At 41.5% G+C, this 19410-nt stretch overlaps 2 protein-coding genes across 3 annotated transcripts; one reads left to right on the top strand and one right to left on the bottom strand.

Moving 5' to 3' along the window:
- Positions 1-10761: 10761 nt before the first annotated feature.
- Positions 10762-13600, bottom strand: TPRKB (TP53RK binding protein). The gene is made up of 5 exons (XM_056340693.1): positions 13489-13600; positions 13054-13284; positions 12208-12330; positions 11747-11923; positions 10762-10905 (listed from the first exon to the last, which is right to left on the bottom strand). The coding sequence occupies exons 2-5, from the start codon at positions 13192-13194 to the stop codon at positions 10819-10821; spliced, it is 528 nt and encodes a 175-aa protein (XP_056196668.1). The 5' UTR covers positions 13195-13284; positions 13489-13600; the 3' UTR covers positions 10762-10818.
- ALG10 (ALG10 alpha-1,2-glucosyltransferase) lies at positions 13542-18914 on the top strand. 2 transcript variants are annotated; one of them, XM_056340692.1, is made up of 4 exons: positions 13542-13764; positions 14611-14808; positions 16288-16400; positions 17232-17334. In XM_056340692.1, the coding sequence occupies exons 1-3, from the start codon at positions 13600-13602 to the stop codon at positions 16303-16305; spliced, it is 381 nt and encodes a 126-aa protein (XP_056196667.1). In that variant the 5' UTR covers positions 13542-13599; the 3' UTR covers positions 16306-16400; positions 17232-17334. The 2 variants fall into 2 exon arrangements, with proteins under 2 accessions (XP_056196667.1, XP_056196666.1); XM_056340691.1 differs by lacking the exon at positions 16288-16400 and having other exon boundaries at positions 13561-13764; positions 17232-18914.
- Positions 18915-19410: the final 496 nt, after the last annotated feature.

The following is a 19410-nucleotide window of genomic DNA, read 5'->3' as shown; positions in this document are numbered from 1 at the left end:
GCACCCAGGGCCATCAGAGGCTGCCGCAGGCGGCCTGGGTGGCTGCCGGTGGCCGTGGGGGGGGTCACGGCCCTCCCGCGCCCTCGGGTTCCTCCGGCGCTTTCCGCGCCTCAAGGGAGGGTTCCAGCCTGGCTGTTTCATTCCCCGCTGCTTGGCGCCGCGGAGCCGGGATTGCCTGGCAGACCTGGGTGCCGCGGTGGGGGCAGCAGTGGAAGGGAACCGCAGCTGGAGCGCCTGGACATTGCCCTGGGGTTCGGGGCCCTGCCAGTGTGCAGGCCCCGCGGGGACTGCTGGCACCGCTGCCGTGCTGGCTGCGGCAGAGGGTGCAGACGGCTCCGTTTGGTTCCTCCACTCCTTCTCTGGGTGTGATTGTCAATAGTAACTCAGCTGCACCGAAAGGGGTATGTAGTGGTTCCTCAGCTGACATATTTAATAGCAAGATTCTTGGATGTCAGTCCCAGCTACTGATATTGTATGAATTCACTTTTGGATGGAATAAACCTTATAGTTCAAATATAATGAATATAAGAAATATCTTCAAATGAAACTAGTAGTTGCACAACAAAAGCTACTATGAAATTCTCCGTACAGCCCTGTACCAAGGCTAGGAACTTATATTTACTCAAAGGATGTAGGTATAGTAATTGGGTTATGTGACCATAGTTTGAAAGAAATAATTAATGAAATAACTGATGAAAGAAGGAGTCTGTTTCTCTTTCTTTAACTTTCTCTAACAAGGGGCCTGTTTATAAGTTATCCAGAGGGAGCGACTAAAAGAAACAAGCAGAAGAAACAGATGGTCGACAAGGTCATAAATTAGCTCAGACTGATAAGAACACTGCAAACTTGCAAGATCATCACATACCAGACAAAAGGTGAAAAGTACACCATGACATGGAAGACCTACGGCCTTCCTCCCAGAGACCACGGCCCACGTGTCCCCCACTGCCCACGTCCTGAAGACCCCTGCCCACAATTCTTGGAGGAATTTGCACAAGCACAAAGGACTGAAAAGTTAATTAACATATGAAGCGAGAGTAGGCGGGGTTGTGTAATATATACATATAGGCATTAATTGAATATTAATTGTTTCATTGTATAAATATAAGATAATTAGTTACTTTAGACATGCACGTTAGGTGGAAGGATCCCCCGTGCATCCAGCGCTGCCAATAAAGGATACTCAGTCACTAAGAAATTTTGACTACGTTCTTTAAATCACTACTGTGAATTAATAAGGACTGACTGATAGATATTAAAGTAGACCCATGGCAGTAAGCAACAACAGGAAAACACTACTCCTCTACGTTTCTTCTGACATTTAATGCTGGGCAGTGCTTAGGTTTCCATTTAATTGATGCGTGGCCTTAGAAACTGCAGTTGAGTGATGTATTGTGGGTATTTTGGGATGATTTAACAATCACTGGATTGGAATTTAGCCACTGGATAAGAATCGTTAAAAATGACCTGTCTATTTTCGTATAGACAAAATATTTTGTAACCCTTTCTCTACTTGGCCACATATTATGGTACCTGTCATGGGGCTATGCAAGCAGTATATATGCAACTTGAGTATATAGCAGGTATCCCATTTATTGGCTAATATGCACAGTAAATGGCTGGGACAAATAGGCTACTAGGCTGAATATTAACATGCTCACCTCCCACCTTTCCTCCCTCACCATCACCCCAGGTGTCCCTCCTGGCTGGAAGTGGTCAGTCCAGTGGGGAAGCGTCAGACTTCATTGCTGGAAAAACAGGCCAACTGTCATTGTTACAGGGTGTCTATCTTCCAGCTTTTTATCTCAGGATTTTAAAGCTGTTCTCTTCTGTGTTTTTCTCATGGATCCTTCAATTACTATTACTGATGTAAAAATTTCAATTCTATACTTTTACTGCTCTTTTCTAGCATGGCTTTATCCTATAGAATGTCCCACTAATAGCTCAACAGCAATTTTTTTTCAGTAAGATGAGCAAGGGTCCATGTGCATGATAAAGGATCATATTCCACAAAGAAAATAATGCTAGAAGAATAAAAGTTGGGAGATCTCAAGAGTGTATTATATGACCAAAAATCTACAATCTCATACTTTTGAGATCAGGCTTGCACATACCTCCTTTTGCTTAGTTCAGTCAAAAAGTAAAAGTGTCTGTAAGAAACAGAAAAACAAGATGAAACTAATGGGGAAAGGAGCAAACAGGCCGTAAGTGCTACAGATCCTAGGACTGAAACAGAAGAGCTGTATAAAGAAAACTAAAAAAATACAGGAAAAAGACACTGGACAGCTTTTATTGCACCACCTACCACTCTGTAGATGTTATTTAAGAAAACAGAATCCAAAAGTTGTAGCTGCCTATATTCTAAGGATTAGGTCTGAAAAAGCTAGAAGTGATTCAAGTCAGTAATTCTTTACTGATGTCCAAATTTCTTCCTCCAGGTCATTGTAATATTTCTATTTTTCTATATTTAATATATTACTAATAATGAAGAATGGTATCACGTCCTCAGTAGCTCCACTGATTTCATTGACACAGTTTTACTTAGCCATTAGAAGTAAACAGCAAGTGCAGTTCTACTGAAATGCATACTGACGTGCTAGACTTAGAACCAGTTTGCTTAATGGAAATGGAGACTCAAATCAGTTTCTGTAAAACAGTCATGATGTTGATGAAATTAAAAGACTGCTGAGAGTATAAGTAAACAAGCTTAGTCTTCAGTCTTAATTTTCCGGAGTGTAAGTGATATCCCAAGGCACATTTGGAAATTGCTAATTGTTTTACTAAACTAAAGGAACCAAATGTATTTATATAAAAGCATAATGGTATGTGAAGAAAAGGCAAAATGCACCAGGACTACAAGTTCAGGTTTATCTTAACAGCAATTATATGTGACAATAACTTTAAAGTAACAATTAAATGAGAAATAATGTTGGGTTTGGGGTTAGGTTTTTTGACAGTTTAAAGATGATGCAAGTATGTTTTTGTTTTGGGAAAGAAGGGCTTTGGCCTGTTTTTCTAAACTACAAATATGTTTATTTACGAGCCCTACAAATAGTTACTGGACCATTGAAATTATTATACTAAAACCACCATTAACCCAGCTAATCATGCAATGCCCAACTTGTGAGAGAACTTCTGCATTGGCACAACCTCTTGTTAATTAATGGCTCCAGATGGTCAGGGAAGAATAGGATAGATGTGACTTTCTTACTAACCCTAAATGTCCAAATGCTTTCTTTTGTGCTGATATACTGCTTATTGAATATGATTTATGTTATAAAATTCAACATATTATTGCAGAAGTCATCTACTTTTTCATAGAAATGTTGGAACATTAGAGCTCGTTTAAGTGATGGTGGCTTGAAATTTCACTCCAGGCAAGTTAAACGAATTTCAATTGTAGAAAGGAACTAAGTTTTATGCCAAAATAGCCTGTGATCTAATAGAAAGTAGTTCTGAGTTACAGCTCATCCTGCATTTTTCATCACTAGCACCCTCCATCTGTGCATTACTTGTGTTGCTATGAATTTGGCAACGCTTTAGCAGTGAGCTACTGTTTATAAGAAGGGATCCCAGCATCTAAAAGAAGCCAGTCATTGGGATTACTCATTACTTGCCTTGTGAGCTGCTCCAGGGAATTTCTTGAAGAACTACGTCAAAATCAGCTTTAGAAAACCAGTAATTTGAGAACTTTGATTGACACATATCAAGTGCTGCCAGATAGCGTTGGTCAAGTTGGTGGGCTTGGAAGAAAGATGATTTTTGTTGGTACTGAGTGAAGATTTTCCTCTTGTGCACAGAAACGAGGATAAAAAAGGAGTTTTTCCTCTCTGCAAGAAGAAATTTGACGCATTGGGAACCCAATCACCAAAACACCATGAATGCTTCCAGGAGGTAAGCTGCACATACTGCATTCCCCTCAGGTAGCAACAGGAAAGGAAACTACTGACAGAATATTCCTGTCATGGTCTTCACATGGTGCTGCCAGATGACCATGAACTGCGTTACTTGATTTGCAGTTACACTAGATAGAAGGTAGCCCTTGTCCTGATACGAATGTTAAATGTGTATTTGTAATTCTGCAACTACTTTCTGTAAAATCTCAGCTGCAGAACTTCTGTTTTATTAATTCCCTTTTGCAGAGTGCACTTCGTAGTCTTTCATTTTTAATGAATTGGTTTTGACAGCTCTATTCCAAATGTTCATAAGTATATAAATATAATTTGTGTTTAAAAGCTCTTTACTTCTAAGCTGTATCTGTGGTAACATTTTTGGTAACTCTTACTCTTCTGTGATAATAACAGCAGGAATATGTATGAACCAGGCTGTAATACATCTAATACTTCTCAGACCTTTTCCTAAGCTACATGAAAATCACAAGCTGATTGATTTCCTTTTGGCATTCCAGTCCAGATGAAAATGTGGACATTCAACAATTTTTTCTCTTCAAAAAAAAAAAGCAGCAGGCCCAGTGGGGCTTAGGAGGCAATTTTCAGTGGAGCTAACAGTAACTGGAGGTCAGTTACCACAGGCTTACACTTCTACTCTCAAACCATTTGGGAAAGGTGGCAAAGCAATGTAAAATGTTACTCCAGAGAATTCTGCAGATACACTTTGTGTAGTTACTCCTGATTGTTATCTTTGGATAATGAATTTCACCTTGACACAGAATGCCGAGGGAAGTCCCCTCTGAAGAGCAGAGATATAAACACATTATCGGAGCAGGATGCGAAGTTCATATAGCATATACTGTGCTTATTTCCATGGATTAAAGCTTTGGAAACTACTAATTTTTTTAAAACCCTGCCACTTTCATAATATGTGAAATGAAAGGGTATGTTTTTTCTCATACAACTGATCTGTATCAACAGTGAAGAGTAAGAGCACTGTGCGTCCTCTAACAAGCCCATACCCAGTCTCTCTGCCTGTCAGTGGGAGAGAAATACCAAATGGCTGGTAGATGTTTTGCATTTCCAATTATGGAAATTACTTGATTAGCCCCATCCAGTTTGAAGAGCTTTTTCCCAAATCTAGTCAATGGTACCAGGCACACTCAGGACTTCATTATAAACACTATTGAAATGTTAATAAAAAAGAATAAATTTTAATCTTGATCTTGCTTGTTGTTATGGCAGGATACATTCTCTCCGTGCTCACAGACAGAAAACCCATGGGAACAAAAGTGAGAACTGGCACAGCACCTCTGCGTTCAAGCACCAGCACGGAGATGATCTTGCTACAGTCCATACCCTTTACACAGTGATTGTCATGATCCTTCTAACGGCAATTTGGGGAGCCTGGTCAAGAAAGGATTCATCCTTCTAGCAGCAACGTGCTTTCTTTGTCAAATATTTAAAGGAATATTTGTGTCGATTATCTATACTCAGGAGGTAAAAAAAATAATGGTCTCAGCATATTGCAGTGTCCTTAACTGCTTAAACTATTGCTACTTGTGGAACTGAATCTGTGAAGTAATTTAATAGGGAATGTACAGAACATGAATATACCTGTTTTCACTGTACACGTGTTTAGATTACCCTTCGCATGTATATGAAACTTTAAGCACAATATGCTAGTAAGAAGAGTTCAACTTATGTTTTTATTGGTCAGTGTTTTGTATATCCACCCCAGCTTTCCATTTTTGAACTGAAGTTGTCCAGTCTCTACCTCTGCTAAGATCACCTGTCCATGGTAAAACACACACTGTAAGCAGGCAAATAATCTGCCATGTCACAACAACATAGGAAGAAGAAAGTCAATAAAAGCAGCTGTCCCTCAGGCAAAGGAAGACCTCCGAACAAGTCAAATTCTCATCTCTGTTGCTGAAGAGAGTTTATGTGGGACTGGCATCTGTGTATTTTTAACTTACAGTAATGCTTTTATAAACTCAGGAATAAAACCATGAAATAAACTGTATTTGTAAGCATCCTTTGTTGCAGAACCACCTGGCTCAGTCTTCAATCTTGTACCAATATATTTAATTCATCCTCAAGTGCTGCTTGCTTTTCCGTAATTCATTAATACCTCATGGCAGTAACAACCTCTACATACACCAGCCCAACCTTGATGGGCGACATTCCATACTCTCACTTTTTCAGGGAAGTAACTCCAATCAGAAAACCTGCAAACTTGCTGGAAATACTGCCAGTTGGCAGTCTCTGTTAAACTCTTTGTTAATTATATGGTTGTCTACTCCTGATGAGCTTGGGTTAATGGACTGGCAACTCTTGAGGGGCAGTGGCCATTGGGAAGAGTCGTCCAAGCCTTTGGAGCTTAAACTCAGCTTAAACCCAAATTTCATCATTGCCTAAACTAAAACCCAATGTCCAACAGAGAAGAGCTGCAAGACATTTTGAACACTTAGGAACAGACAGATATATGTTTGTAGTTACAAAGTACCTGTGGGCAACACAATCCTTGTAAGTGTCGTGTACCCCATTTTGGTATCCATCCATAATCAGGAGGGCTACATAAACGGAAATGTTTCTGGAAAGACCTACGTGGCATACCTCAAGGAGTGTTTACAAAGCACAGGGTAGCACCAGAGATGCCTGTGTCAGCTCTCCATGGGCAGGTGTGGGTGCTGGAATCAGCGTTCCGGTATCTGTGCAGCACTCTGCCAGTGTTACCTGACTTGGGCACACACCCTTGCTAAGATACCTCCTCGTCATGCTTTAACATGGGAGCAAAGCTTTGATGATGCTCTCTGAAGAACAGCATACAAAGGAATAATAATTAAAAAATGGATGATTAGCACATTAAATACGTTGTCATAGGAGGTAGGGACCCCAGTCATAAACCATATAGCATGAACTAATACTGCAAGTGAAAGCAAAAGGATGGTCCCTCCCTTGTAACGTATCATTGAAGTGCACAACAAGAGAAAGGGATTTAGACATTCTGACAGTAGTACGAAAAACCCCAGGCAATTGGGGCTGCATGATAGGCAATGGCCTCAGCATGCTGGAAACTTACAGTCATCAAAGCTTTTGCAGGAGAGAGGGAATTTTGACAATGGATCAAAGAGCGGTACTGAATAATCACTCATTTTGAAAAGGGTAAAGGGAGATTGCCCTAGCTGAAGTAGGCACAGAAGGAGGCCTGCAGGTGCTGCTCTGAAAACACAAGGCAAAAGGGTAAGCTGAGGCTATAGGAGACCAATGTGAACTGTGAAGGGCTTTGGAAGTAAAAGCAGACAGGTAAAAGCATCTCAGGATGACAGAAGGAAGGAAGCCAGTGAACAGAGCTGGGGAGGGAGGCACACTTAACAGTGAGGGGAATTCACTCCTGCAACAGGTGCTAACGTGGACTTTGCCTTTGCTTAAGATTTTGTAGATCGGACTGGCTCTTGTTCTAACGTACATAGCTTTTAGAAACACATATTTCACTAATACTAAACACACAGCTCAGAGATGCACAGGCTACAGCTCATAAATTGAGCTGCCAGATCAGTGAACTTGCATCGCTTCTGCTGCCACCTTCGTCATGGTGGCCTGCAGATGTGGCAGCAGAGCACTCAGGACTCATCCTGGTGCCAGGCAGCCTACCCTCTGCTTCTCTTTTTCCCTGCAGAACCTCTGACTGTCCCTTTCACATCACCGTAGAGATTTGCCATGTGCCAAACATATACTCCCCCAACCGGGAGACACGCACCAGCCCGCAGTTGAGGGCTGCTGGCAAATCCTGGTGTGCTACTGGATGTCCACCCCGAGGGAAGGATGACTGCCTCCGTCATGACAGGGTGGGCAAGTTTTCCTTGAGTACATTTCCCCATTCCTGCGGCACGCCCAGAGGGATACCTGTTCTGTGATGGACAGGCCAGCAGTTTGGACATGCATCAGAACTACCTGAGCTGAAAGCTTGCAGACTGTCTTTGACTCAAACAGCAACAGCCTGCTGGCTTTACTCCATATTACAAAGTCCATTGTAAAAGATAGCTTTGTACAGTCTCTTCCTTGCTGACCTGGTCTCTTTTTTTTTTGGAGTGTTTTTTTTGTTTGTTTGTTTGTGGCTTTTTTCATAAGAAACTAATGTACTGCAAACTATTCAAGCAGGAGAGCGAGTTCTGTGGTGGACGAGGTTTTTGTCATTGGCTTTCAGAAGCACAGGCTGCTGGTTTTGCTCAATTTTTGTCATATACACAATGTTAAAAAGGCATCACAGGCAAAAAACCCCCAAATATATGACCCCATCTAAAAATAAAAAAAAACCCAACAACCAAAAAAGAGCTAGAACAACTGACCACACATCATACTTTTGGACTTGGTTGTTAAATTTATAAATCCTGCAGGTATAATCAAGCCTCTGAAGCACTGGAGATCCAAATAAGGTATTGAAAATGCTTCAGCTTCCGCTCTTCCACCTTGTGATAGAGGAGATGAGGTATGAAAGCTCAGAGGAGACAGCAGCAGAACAAATTTATTGAAAAACCTGTCTTTTTGCCCTAAACTTTTGCTTTGCTGGGAAACAATGGTGGTTGATTTAACAGTAACCTTGTAGGTCCACATTTACTATTTTTTAATGTGTTCAGAAAGACAAGCATAACTTTGGAGGGTCAAAAAAATCTACATTTATTACCATTTTTTTGTAAATAATTTGTTTAACTTAAGATGATGCAACTAGGACTATGGGAAAACTGTGGTCTGGCAGGGCAATGGCATAGTCTTCACTGTCAACAGACCCAAATCATCTGCCTGACTGAATGATACTATGGAGGCTTCAGCTCCCGAAACAATTTCCAGTAACAGTACCCATGAAAACAGCTCATTTGGGTGGCACAGTAAATCACAATTTCATAATTTAACTCCTGTCAACAGTAACAAACTATTTACTGTCTCTACACTGATGAAACAGACTATTTCTGTTTGTAACTTCTGTACCAATTGTTACACAGTGATCTTTTTATTATTCTCCTATATTAAACAGAACAGACTGATGTTTTACTCATGTTCAAAAAAGGCTGTGGTTTAAGCATACCCGTCTGCTGTTATTTTAAGCTACCAAAACTAACGTCAGCAGTTCAGCCAACAAATCTGATGATATTCTCCATGTACCGAATGGACTATCAGAAAAGGAAAGCAAGTCTTTTATTTTCCATGGTCATTCCCACATGTTGATGTTACACATTATATTTCAAAAGGCTCACGCCCTTCCAAGCTCCATTTTTTACTACTGCTTCATGTTTCCCTTCGGAGAGGATGATACATTCTGTAAAACCACCTTTAAAACAAGAAATCAGCACAGCCATTTCTCCTGAACAATTTCTTTTGATAAACCTTGTAAATGCCTTTGGTACTTGGCAAGTATTTTGCCATTGATTTGGTTGGTTAGAAAAGGACGGTATTTGTACTACTATGCTTTAATGAAGGGAAAGGACGGTATTTGTACTACTGTGTTTTAATCAAGGGAAAATACAACCAAAATCAAAATGCAAAACAAAAGCTAGGGATTTCCATATTAAACACAGAAACACAGACAATACTAGGTCTATGTATCAGTTTGCTGGTCTGTTTGCTGTAGCGGAGAACATTTCAACTCTAACTCAGACTTGCCTCTCCCCCAAAATCTATTTTGTGTTCCCAAACACTATGTGTAAGAATCTGGGGCGTACTCTTCCAAATATCTTTTAAGTACACAAATCGTAATAGCTCAGAGAACATTAGGGAAAAAACCACCAAAAATGGGCACAGATACACAGTTTTACACAAGTACCAGAAAAACAATACCGCATAACAGTAACAATCAGTATGGATTTCTACCTAATTAGGACAGTAATTTTTCTTAAACAAGATGCCTGCATGTGATTAAATGATACCCACGCAGGGCTGTTGGACCTGGTGACTATTAGAAATCAATATTCTTTTTAGTTCCCTTTGATGGCCTTTCCTGACACTGCTTTAACGACTGCAATGATCCTTTCAGAATGCTATGTAAGCTTTATCAACAATTTAAGCGAACAGATCTATGGTGCAAATTTCTCTGTGAATTTTGTACCTGGAACACGGTCCTAGGAAGTCAACATCATCATGCATAACTCAGTGTTACGAAGTAAAAGCACTTCTCATTATCCCTTAACGCCAATACTGAAGCACCACAACAAAACACCAGTACCCCAGCAGTACACTGTACTGATGATATCGGACTGTCAGGTGCTACCACCACCAGAGCATCGTCTCATACACGCTGACCTTGTTCATTGTTCTACACGTCCCAGCTCCACTCTGCCTGCACCTGGCTGTCATGGTGACCCTCCCGCCCCTCCCAGTTCCCAAAGGGTGGGCAGTGACTATCCCATTGGCAGGAAGAGGGAGGCACTGCTGATAGTTTATGGAAACTTTCCTTTTTGTAGTCCATCAGCAATACTTCATGCCACAGAGACACCTTTTTCGGCAGTAGTATCGTCAGTAGTATTCATCAGGGGTGCCAAACAAAATAAATCGAGGCAAGGTTAGTAAAAATGACTTACAATGTTTGAATCCTATCTGGGACTAGCAAGACATCGGATGCAGGAGCAACATAAGTACACATTTCCAAGCCTTCTGTTTATGGTCAACTTAAGGTACTGGCAAAAGTTCTTGTTAAGAAATTGGACAGAAATTCCAATGGCAAATTCTGCTTTGCACAGCAGAGTTGCTCTCTTGTGCTTAGAACACTGCTCAGATTGCCCCCGTATCAAAGCCTGCTCATTTATGGTTAAAGCTCAGATGTCATCAAACTACTCAGTACCACTTCCTCTGAAACACAAGACGAACTGCAATGAAGTGTTTTTACATCTTAAAAAGCCCTCTTTTTCCTTTAAAAGAATTTATTTCCACATTTTCATAAAACATCTTTAGTTGACATTCTGCAAACAATACTATCCAATAAGGTGCCAATTTTTTCTTCTTGTGGAGTAATTTTGTACATCTGCAGAAAAAAAGAACAAGAAAAAAATAAAAGCTATATAAGGAAGAAAAAAGTGATCACGTATCTTCCAAAATCGTGTACACAAGAAAAGATTTTCCCCCTCTCCCCCACTTTTTAAATTGGAAATTCCTGTCTTGGCATGACTGCAAAAGAAAATTGGGACTAAGGAACGAAGCAAGTTCTGAAACTGCAAGACATAAAGGAAAGCTAAGAAATTGAATGAAAGCAGCCTTTTTAGCTCCACATGTAATATGCTATGATTTGTCCAATTTGATTGTCTCCCATCATTACTTTGAAGGACATGATCAAGATGACTGAAGTTACTTGAACTTTATCAAGTGAAACACATATGCTTCAAGATACCTAACTAGCATATGGTAATCTATTAAAAGCACACATTCCCTAACACACTCCTAGCAGCTAATCAACACATTTTTATTTTAGCCACCCATGCTGGGACTATTTCTGTGCTTAAGATTATGAAACTGTTCAGGACTAAAAATGTTATTTTTAATTAAATTGATATTCACTTGAGAAAACAGGAAGCAGAAGTGCCTGAATGGCAGGCAGCAATCTGGAATTTATTTTGACGTTCTGACTTCCTGACAATGTTAAGAATTTGAAGACTTAAAATTTGTGATGTCAGGGTGTGGCAACTAGAACTTTTTTCAAGTAAAAAAAAAATATTTAAGAAAGAAATAATCAAGGTTCACTTAAAACAAGTTTCCGGTTGTGTTAAAGAAATACAGACCCTAAGTTTCTTATGTCCATTGATATTTCATCAGACAACTAAATAAACTATCTGTTTTCTCTACGCCAGTCATTTCTTTTGGCTACATACCTTTTTAACTTTGGCAGTGTCTGTTAGCTGGGGGAGTTCATCTAGAGAAACCTGTTGGCCTTCTACCTGAGATGCAATATCTTCCAGATTTACAGGTTTTTCTCTGTCCACAACCAGAACAATGAGTACTGCTGTGTCACTGTCTGAAATGCCAAACTTTTTAAATGCATCTGAAATCTAATAAAAGATGGAAAACATCAGAATATTACAAAACACTTTCTCACTACATATAAGCAACCTTTTCAGTTACTGGATCAAAATAAAGCAGGGGTATAAACTGACACATGTTCTACATTAATGGAATTCTGACAAGCTACAAGAGAGAACAGCATGTTAGTGCTATTAAACTAACAGTAGCTTCTGTTAGTAGCCACGTAAAGTGAATGCATGTATTTAGTTTGGCTGCATGGATGTTAATAAGCTTCTCTGGCAAAAAAAGACATTTAATCAGTAAATCTTACATTGTTGTTTGGTGAAAGGCTGAAAATAATTTCTGCATAGAGAGTTCTGGTCTTCATTTTACCTATCTTGTATAGATGAACTGCTTTGTTGGCCGCCACAAGAACTTGAAAAGGATCTACAACCTGTAAAACACAACAGAGTAAGTTAAATGGAAATTTAACATACTATTTTGAACTCTGAAAAAATTGTGACCCCATAATTTTGATAGCCCAAGTCTGCAATCGCAGAAGTGAGCAAAACAGTATTCTGCTAGCTATTCTAGCAATTCTTGCTCTTCCAAAGTCAATGTGATTATTTCCTGCATGGGGTAAAACGTGACATAAAGATTACACTCTCTCAATCAGGTTACTGAAATCTTTGAAAAAAGAATCATTTTAATGAATCCTCTGTCTGATCAGATTATTTTCCCCCCTCTTCCTGCATTACCGCTTTGCTGATTCTAACAAAATAAGACTACATTCAAAAACTAGTTACGGGTTTAAACCAGAACAAAGGCTCCAAATAGTATATTTTGGACAGCATTAAGCAATTAGTACTACGTTTTACAGGTGGAAGCTCCAAACAGCTCCACCAAGTAGGGCGTGAAGGCAATCAAGGTGACAGTTGTTCTGGCCAACCTTGCCAAGGCTCCTTCCCTTGCATAGAGGAAGGAGCCCTCGCCTTGTGGACACCGTAATGCAGTCGAAGCAGGGGCATTTGTGCAGAGAAAGCGAAGCAGGTGTATGGCAGCTGCTGTGAGGGGACTGCGCCCCGTTTTTCGCAGGGTCCCTCAGCGGAGGATTTCCACGCCGCCTCCGCCGCGGTACCGCAGCACCGCAGACCGGCCGGCACAGGCACTCGCTCACCATGGCGGGGTTTATTAACGCGCCTTCAATGGACCCGTCCATGGCTCCTTTCCTCAGCGCAGCGGCGTTTTTCACGTGGTTGAAGAGGAGGAGGGTCACGCTGCAGCCCGGGAACAGCTCCAGCCGGTGCGTGAGGTCCATGGCGCCGCGCCGGGCCCGCGGCCTCCGCCGCAGCGGCGCTCACACAGGCGCACCCGCCCCTCGCCCGCACAAGGCACGACCGCGGTGACCCTGCACAGGGGGGTTTCAACGCCTCCTGAGGGGGAACCCGCACACGGCGGCCCCAGGCAGCCCGGCCCTCCGCCCGCGCCGCCGCGCCGCTCGCCCCTCCGCGCCGCCAGGAGCCACCGCCGCCGCCTGGCTCCTCCCGCCCGGCCCGGCCCGGCCCGGCCCGGCCCGGCCCTCACCGCCGCCGCGCCCCCCCCCGGCCCTCACCGCCGCCGCTCGGCGAGCGCCTCCGCCGCGGCCCCACGCTGCCAGGCCCCGCCTCCCTGCGCCCAGCCTTTCCCGGAAGGGCGGGCCCTTCCCGGCCGGCGCGGCGGCGGCATGGATCGCTCCGAGGCCTACGGCTTCTCCGCCGCCATGAGCGGCGCCTTCCTGCTTTCGTGTCTGCTCTTCGCGGCCATCAACCGCCGCCAGCGCGGGCCCTACATGGACGAGGCCTTCCACGTCCCCCAGGCGCAGGCCTACTGCCACGGCCGCTTCCTCCAGGTGCTGCGCGGGAGCCGGCCCGGCTCGCGTTTGCCGGTCAGGGTCGGCGATTTCTGTGAACGGCCTGGGCGCTTTGGAAAGATAACTCAGTTTTGGGCCCCTCAGTGCAAGACAGACATTGAGGCACTGGAGTGTGTCCAGAGAGGGGCAGCAAGGCTGGTGAAGGTTCTGGGGCACAAGCCCTGTCAGGAGCAGCCGAGGGAGCTGGGGTGGTTCAGCCTGGAGAGGAGGAGGCTCAGGGGGGACCTCACTGCTCTCTGCAACTCCCTGACAGGGGCTGTAGGCAGGGGGGGTCGGTCTCTTCTCCCAGATAACAAGCAACAGGACAAGAGAACACTGCCTCAAGCTGTGCCACAGGAGGTTTATGTTGGATATTAGGAAAAATTTTTTCCCTGAAAGGGTGGTCAGGTATTGGAACAGGCTGCCCGGGGAGGTGGTGGAATCACCATCCTTGGAGGTGCTTAAAAAATGTGTAGATGCAGTGCTTGGCAATATGGTTTAGTGTTGGACTTGGCAGTCCTGGGTTAGCAGTTGGACTTGATAATCTTAAAGTCGTTTCTAACCTAAATGATTCTATGGTTTGTGGTTCTTGTTGTACAAAGTGCTTTCTTTGAAAACACCTTGTACACTGAAAGCAGTGGTTTCTGCTTTCCATTACTTGGTGGCTCAGGGGTGCACTGGGCAGATTGCAAAGTGTTCAAAATCTTCCGCCAAAGGCCAGAAATTCGCTAAACATCCAAGCTAACAAAAAGGGGCATGGATAGGGATGGTGTATTGTAACCCACTGCTGGTCCCTTTTTTGTGTGGTAGGACCTCCATAACCTTGTTTCTCTCTCCGTTTTCCAGTGGGACCCCATGATCACCACGCTCCCGGGCTTGTACCTGGTCTCAGTGGGAGTAGTGAAGCCCGCGGCATGGCTCTTCGGGTGGACGGGAAGCGTGGTGTGCTCTGCGGGGATGCTTAGGTTTATTAACCTCCTTTTCAGTGCTGGGAACTTCTATTTACTGTATTTACTTCTGTTCAAGATCCATCAGAGAAATAAGGTACGATAAAAGGAGAATAATTGTATGTGCTTGTACAAGCAATTTTGATGGCTCAGTGTATGTTCACTTCACTACATATGTGATCTGTCCGCAGTTTTATTTAACTGCAAGTACTACTCCCAGTTTGTCCAAGGAGTCCTTTTCTCTAAATTTTTTTTATGTCTTTTTTTTTTTTTTTCCTCAGGGTGCAATTATCTAAAAACACTCTTGTTCACAGCTATAACTAGTCCCATTGAAAATTAGTACGCATATAGACTTACTGTCCAAAGGTCTGAATGCTCATCTTGTTGGAATTGCTTAACACTCTCCACAGAATTTCAACCACTGAATCCTGAGTGAAGCCCTGTGAGCAGTGTTTAAACTAAAATCTGTTCTTTGGAAATGTACCAGGTTTGATGTCAATATTTAGAACTGGAGAGTAATTCAAGCTGGAAAGAATTGGAGAATGGTTCAGGCTGGAAGGGACCTTAGGAGGTCCACCTTCCAACCCAGGCCAGCCTGGATGTCAGATCAGGTTGGTCAGGGTTGGGGCCACCTATTGGGGGTTGGCCCCCTCAAGCCATCCATTTTCCAGACGGAACAAGGCCAGCTCCCTCAGCCTCTCAGGGCATGCGCTTCAGCCCCCAGCTCTCTTGGTGGCCCTCTGCCATTGCTCCAGTTGACTAATGCTTTTTTTTGTATCACAGGGCACAAAATTGGACGTGCTATTCTAGGTGCAGCCTAACAAATAGAGTTAACAGGGATAATAACTTGCCTTGATCTGCTGCTGTGCTGTTAATACAGCCCAGGGGGGCATTGCTGTTTCTTAGTCACAGGGCATGCTGCTGTCTCATGTTCACCTCGCCATCTGCCAAGATCCCCAGGTCCTTTTTTCCACAGAGCAGCAACTCCTCATCTACTCCCATGTTCAGCCTGTATCAACGTGGGGAATTCTTCCATTCCAGGTGCAGGCATTTGCATTTGTCCTGTTGAATTTCTTAGTATTTCTGTTGCCCCATTCCTCCAGTTTGTCTAGGTCACTCTGGATGGCAGCTCTGCTCTTCAGCATATTGCCTGGTTCCCGCAGTGTAGTGTCACCTGCAGTCTTGAGTGTGTACTCTCGCTGCCTTCAAGTCATTGATGAAGATGTTAAACAGGACAGGTCCCAGTATAGATCCCTGTGATACTCTGGTTGTTACTTTCATTTGGGTAGAGTGTGACAAGTTAACCATCCAGCCAGTTTTGACCTGTCTAGCTCTCCACCTATCCAGTCCTTAACTGTTCAACTTGGATGCAAGACTACTGTATATTTAAAGCGGTGGAGAATCCACCACTGTGGTCGGTAAATTGTTTCAGTGGTTAATGGCCTATTCAAAATCTTTCAGTTTAGTAAATTTCTTTACTTTTACTTTTAACCATAACAACGTATTTTCCTGTTCCCTGATAACGGAAGGATTCCTTTACTATAAAGAAAATTTTTTCTGATGTGTTTTCTTACAGGAGGATTTTCATGTTTAAGCACATGATAAGACTATACAGAATTGGGTCGAATTCCATAAATTGTTTCCAGTTTTGGAACACTTAATTTTATGCTTGGAGGTGGAAATAAAAATGTAAGAAAACAAAAGGTTTCATGACTATAGTCTAAGCATTAGAAAATGTAGTTGTATTGTTGGTACTTCTTTGAATTCAGCATTTTCTCTATTCCTTTTTTCTGTAAGCTGGTGGCTGGAGGTTTCACCCCATGCTACATCATTCAGAAACATCATGCAATATTTTTTAATGTTGTGAATTGCATTGTATCGTGTAGTGGGTGGGATAATTGGGAGGAGTTACTAACTGCATTGTTTCCTACAGTCTTTAACGTTGTTTTTTTCTAACTCATGAATTATAATGTAGATAAACTAAAGAGTAAAAGCTGCACCAAAGATTAGAAAATTGGAACTGGTTGCTCTGTGGACTGTGTTCAAAAGAGGCAAGAATAGAAGCACAGAATGATGTGTTCTGCTGTCTCACAAATAAAAGAGAATCTGATGATGAGATTGCAGGGCTATAAAACATTTATTTATTTTTTTTCTTTGCCCATTAGTGCAGCTCTCATCCTAGGTACGGAAGCAATTATACTCCCACAATGATTTTAATTCCACAAATATGTGAACACCTGACATATGGAAGAAGTTGGTGTATTTTCATTGCCATATTTTTAACTTGCCTGTAATAATGTTCCATACTTTTGTTTGCATTTTAACATTGTGTAGTCGGACACTCTGCATTAATGTAGCCGGAGGTTGTCAAAAATATAGCATGCATGCTTGTGCAGAATGCAGCCAAAGAACATAAGAAATGTTATATTGTCTTAATGGAATTCTCAAAATGATACTTTTTGAGTTTTTATTTATTTTGTATTGAACATTGCTAACCACATTTTTCTGCTTCTTCTCTAGGCAGTGTCTGGTTTCCTGAGAATCTTGTCTGCATTAACTCTTGCAATGTTTCCCACCCTTTACTTCTTTACGTTCCTTTATTATACGGACCCAGGATCAGTATTTTTTACTCTCTTTGCCTATTTAATGTGCCTTTATGGTAACCATAAAACTTCAGCTCTCCTTGGATTTTGTGGCTTCATGTTTCGTCAGACAAATATTGTGTGGACAGTGTTTTGTGCTGGAAACGTTGTTGCAGAGAAGCTAAATGAAGCCTGGAAGACGGAGTTACAGAAAAAGAAAGATGAAAAGATTTCTTCCCGGAAAGGATCATTTTCAGATTTTATCAGACTGCTGCAGTTTCTTATCGCATATCTCATATCACCTAAAAACTTAATTACACTTACTGGTTTAACATGGCCATACATCATATTAGTAACTGTTTTCTTTGGTTTTGTCTTCATCAATGGTGGAATAGTTGTTGGTGACAGAAGTAGCCACGAAGCCTGTTTGCACTTTCCTCAGCTGTTCTATTTTCTGTCCTTTACTGTCTTTTTTTCATTCCCTCATTTATTGACACCTACTAAAATCAGGAAATTCTTTCTGTCATTAAGAAAGCACCCTGTGCATTACTGTTTAATGGCTGTCATCTCTTTATTCCTGATCTGGAAATTTACCTATGTTCATAAGTATTTACTAGCAGATAACAGACATTATACATTTTACGTCTGGAGAAAAGTCTTCCAAAGACACGAGGTTGTAAAGTATGTACTAGTTCCAGTCTACATATTTGCGGGCTGGAGTTTTGTTGATATGCTAAAATCAAAATCAATCTTCTGGATCTTAATGTATTTTACATGTTTATTAGCAGTCACAGTTCCTCAAAAATTGCTAGAATTTCGTTACTTTATTTTGCCATTCTTAATATACAGGCTTAATATTCCATTTCCATCTCTATATAGACAACTTCTGGAGTTGTCTTTTTATATTGTTGTGAATGCTGTAACTTTTTATCTTTTTCTAAACAGAACATTCCAATGGCCAAATAGTGATGAAATCCAGAGGTTTATGTGGTGATGTTTGGTTTTTTGTGGGTTTTTTTGTTTTGTTTTGTTGGTTTTTTTTTTTTGTTTTTTAATCTTTCATACCCTTAGGAAAACCCAGTTCCGTTTAAGGACTGTAAACTCTGGAGTGAAGCAATATGTTTTGCATTATTTAAGGACTTTTTTTTTCCCCAGCTGTGATTGGGGAAGTAAGCTGTTTGCTTATATTCTTGCAACTGAATGTCAGTTCTGATATGTTGTAACATGAAGATCCTCCACATATTGAATTTATGAGCTCCTGGAATTAACAAATTCAATATGAGGGGAACTCTGAGAACACCTTTCTGTAATTGATGTGAAATAAGGGAGATGTTTACAGTCATTTTTCATTATAATAAAATATCAAATAAAATGCCCTTGAAGGTTTGACAGTTTGTAAGTATGTTTAAGGGGTTTCTCTTTAAAACAAAGTATTTCAGTGTTTAACCTTTTTTTTTACCTCTGGGTACATATTTAGTACTCAGATCAAGCCACTTCCATGTAGATTTGCTAGTGGTCAGGGTGTGAACCACTACTAACATGCAATGTTTTCAAAATCACCTATATCCCACCGAATTTTCATGGGTTTTTTGTCAATAAGTGCTTATGTTAGTTTTGCAAATAGAGTGTAGGCTCTTAAACCATTAGAGCCTTTTGAAAATTTTATTTCAAACTGATATTTAGAAAATACAGTGGGGGCTGTGTGCATGTACCTTCTTTGAGGGAGTAAATGTTACTGTACAACAAAAGATAAATTGCAGTTGATAATGTGACCTATTAGAAAGGGAGTAATTTTTCTGTGTCAGACTGAAAGGTGTCGTTACACAGTGGAATGCAGTCTGATGAATATCCTTTTAAATAATCAGGCTTTTATGTCCTGAGGGTTCTGTGTTCACAGGTTTGTATTGAGGTAGGATATGAGTGCACTCTCAAGTTGCACTGAGTGTTTCTAAGATCTTTGACATGTAATCTTAAAGAAATACAAATGGCATTACTGAATTGTTCTTAAAAATGTTTTTCACATATCTACAAATCTAATGGAACTAGGAAGTATATATTTTGTTTTACAAAGGTAAAATACAATGTGTGTATATATAATTTTTTTTTAAAGCATCTAG

Source organism: Falco biarmicus, chromosome 5 (genome assembly GCF_023638135.1).
Source record: "Falco biarmicus isolate bFalBia1 chromosome 5, bFalBia1.pri, whole genome shotgun sequence".
Lineage (NCBI taxonomy): Eukaryota > Metazoa > Chordata > Aves > Falconiformes > Falconidae > Falco > Falco biarmicus.
This window is presented reverse-complemented; position numbering and strand designations above follow the sequence as displayed.

Bases quoted from the DNA above. Each gene is read 5' to 3' on its own strand.
- TPRKB (XM_056340693.1), bottom strand. From the start codon at position 13,194: ATGGACCTCACGCACCGGCTGGAGCTGTTCCCGGGCTGCAGCGTGACC. The intron at 12,331-13,053 runs GTGAGCGAGTGC...TGTGTTTTACAG, and splicing joins CGTTAATAAACCCCGCCATG to GTTGTAGATCCTTTTCAAGT. The intron at 11,924-12,207 runs GTAAGATTTACT...ATCTTTTATTAG, and splicing joins GCCTTTCACCAAACAACAAT to ATTTCAGATGCATTTAAAAA.
- ALG10 (XM_056340691.1), top strand. From the start codon at position 13,600: ATGGATCGCTCCGAGGCCTACGGCTTCTCCGCCGCCATGAGCGGCGCC. The intron at 13,765-14,610 runs GTGCTGCGCGGG...TCCGTTTTCCAG, and splicing joins GCCACGGCCGCTTCCTCCAG to TGGGACCCCATGATCACCAC. The intron at 14,809-17,231 runs GTACGATAAAAG...CTTCTTCTCTAG, and splicing joins AGATCCATCAGAGAAATAAG to GCAGTGTCTGGTTTCCTGAG.